General features: G+C 35.1%; 1 protein-coding gene across 2 annotated transcripts in view; it reads left to right on the forward strand.

Moving 5' to 3' along the window:
- The first annotated feature begins 1202 nt into the window (after window positions 1-1202).
- The window catches only part of LOC106531209 (beta-1,3-galactosyltransferase 2), a 12145-nt gene continuing 10955 nt past the window's right edge, over window positions 1203-2392 (forward strand). Inside the window, exon 1 of one of the 2 annotated variants that reach the window (XM_014026993.1) lies at window positions 1203-1298. In XM_014026993.1, coding sequence (XP_013882447.1) covers window positions 1282-1298 — 17 coding nt within the window. In that variant the 5' untranslated portion in view covers window positions 1203-1281. Of the gene's footprint in view, window positions 1299-1589; window positions 1826-2392 lie in introns of those variants that run through there. The other variant, XM_014026992.1, reaches the window with a different exon arrangement.

Here is a 2392-nt window from a genome sequence, read left to right on the forward strand (position 1 = left end):
CACTTTGGTACTAGGGGTGCACCAATTCCAGTTTTGTGTCCACTCTCCGATCTTTAAAAAGTCTGACCTGCCGATTCCAATTTTGGCCGATACTGTTTTTTTAAATAGCTGACACTAGCTGTGTTTCCATTGACCATGAAAATGCGTAAATTAGAATTTTGAAAATAAATTTGCTCAATGGAAACAATTCAGTTTAGAAAAAAAATATGTTTTTCGACAAAATGTTTTTGCGCTAAGAAGAGGTGGTTTTTCTGCCGTATCGAAATTGATGTATTTCTTAAAACTACAGTACAATGGACTCTACTGGCTAGAAGACTTGTTCTTCTTCGATGGAAGGATCCACATCCTCCAGTATATGGTCATTGGTTAAGAGAAGTTATGTCTTACATTCATTTAGAGAAGATTAGATATACTGTTAGGGGATCTGTAAACAAATTCTTTGACATCTGGCAGCCATTTATATCTTATGTAGAAAAGATTTCAGCAGATAACTATGTGTAAAGGTTAAATATTGTTTCATTGTACACAAACCTGTTCATTGTATCACTTGTATTAATACAAGATCGACTTTTGTTTTTCAGTGGATCCGGTATAGGAGGAGTGGGATAGGTGGGATTTTGGGTTTTTGTGTTTTTGTTAGATTGTTTTTTGTTGTGGATTATGTTAAAAAATAATAAAAAATACTTTGATAAAAAAGGTGTAGATGCAATGTGCCACAAACATTTACTAATGTATAAAATCTATCATAAAATATAATAAGTGTAGTTGATCCATCAGAACTCATTTGCAAGTAGAAATAAGATCTGAAATTCTGTCACATTTTCTTTGAAGGATGGAAACATGCAGAACTTTCTTTTTGTTCTGTCTAATTAAAATAATAAAGTCCGTTCTTTTGCTTTATCTTCTATTTACAGGAGGATAAAGGAGACCGAGAGAGAAACGTTCACACGAGTCTCATTTCAGTACCATTCTTGTTTTTACCAACAGGATTGTATACAGGTTTTATTACAGCAGGAAATAAAACAAAATACAAGGTGGGGGGGGGATGCATTCTGTTTTCTATATTTCTATATGTTGTGTATATTTTTGTTCAAAATGCTCCTCTGCTCTGTGTGTTTATAAAATATTTGTTCTGAGGGAAGCTTTGCATTTTATTTATCTACACTTTTCAAACCACCAATCTTGCCAACCAGATGAAACAGGAACAGAAGAACTTCCTCAATCTAACCAGCTGCCTCAGCGTCTCGCTGACTGGCAGCTCTTTACCAAAGCTGTGCTGCAATGACCTGCTGCAAAAGGTGAGTAAATTTGTTTCTTTATTTTATAAAAACAKATCTTAACAAATAGGACATTAAGGCTGAATCCTAATTGTTTTATTTAACTGCTGAATCCTTTGTGGCAAATTCCCTGTCAAATGATGATTCTAGCTAAATTATATCAACAGATAATTTCTGCTTAATTGACCAGAACATTGATTTAGGAAACAAAAAAAGTGGAAATAAATTTTCTTTTGAAGGTGCAAATAATCAGTTCATTTGAATCAAGTCTTATCATCACCAGGTTATTCCTTTTTTTTCTGTACATTTTTACACACGGTGCAGTTCTTTCTGCGCATGTTGAAAAACCCTGTCAGCAAAGACGAGAGCATTTTTTCTTTTTTCACTGACTAAATAGTGTTTTGAACAAACTGAAGCAGCGTGTCCCTGCTTGTCCTGAAAGGAGCTGCCGTGACTTGTTTTTAAAAGTAACATGTTGTCTTGCTGCTCCCCTCCTCACAACCAGTTTAAACTTTAACTGTCTCTATGGAAACTTACTGCACCAGACGGTAGGAATCTGCTGATTTCTCCTTAATCGCTTGACTTTTTCTCACCATTTAGACTCTATAATAAGAACATATRAAGAGAAAAACTATGGCTGAGTCATGTTTTTGTTGACAGATTTATTTTTTCTGAGGTTTTGGTGAACAGGCAGTTGAACTTGAAGACCCAGAAGTAGTACTGTGGGAATGATAGAAAATATCTTAACAATGTGTATTATATAGTAGAAAACTATCATAAAAAGTAAAGAAAATGTAATTTTTAGAACTTTTTTTGCAGAAACCTGTAATCTTAATCAAACCCACTGTTTTGCTTTGATATCTGCCTGTCAAACAATGAGCTGCTGCTCTGCTGCACGCTCATCTTCATCATCTTCATCATCAGAGCAGAAGCCCACTTTACATTAATAAGATGGATTTATGACTGGAGGAACGTCCACGTCTTTATCATCTCTGTGGGTAACAATACATAAACAAGGCCACTTTATTAGGTACACCTGTCCAACTGCTCGTTAACACTTAATTTCTAATCAGCCAATCACATGGCGGCAACTCAGTGCATTTAGGCATGTAGAC

This window comes from Austrofundulus limnaeus, unplaced genomic scaffold (genome assembly GCF_001266775.1).
Source record: "Austrofundulus limnaeus strain Quisiro unplaced genomic scaffold, Austrofundulus_limnaeus-1.0 Scaffold606, whole genome shotgun sequence".
Taxonomy (NCBI): Eukaryota; Metazoa; Chordata; class Actinopteri; order Cyprinodontiformes; family Rivulidae; genus Austrofundulus; species Austrofundulus limnaeus.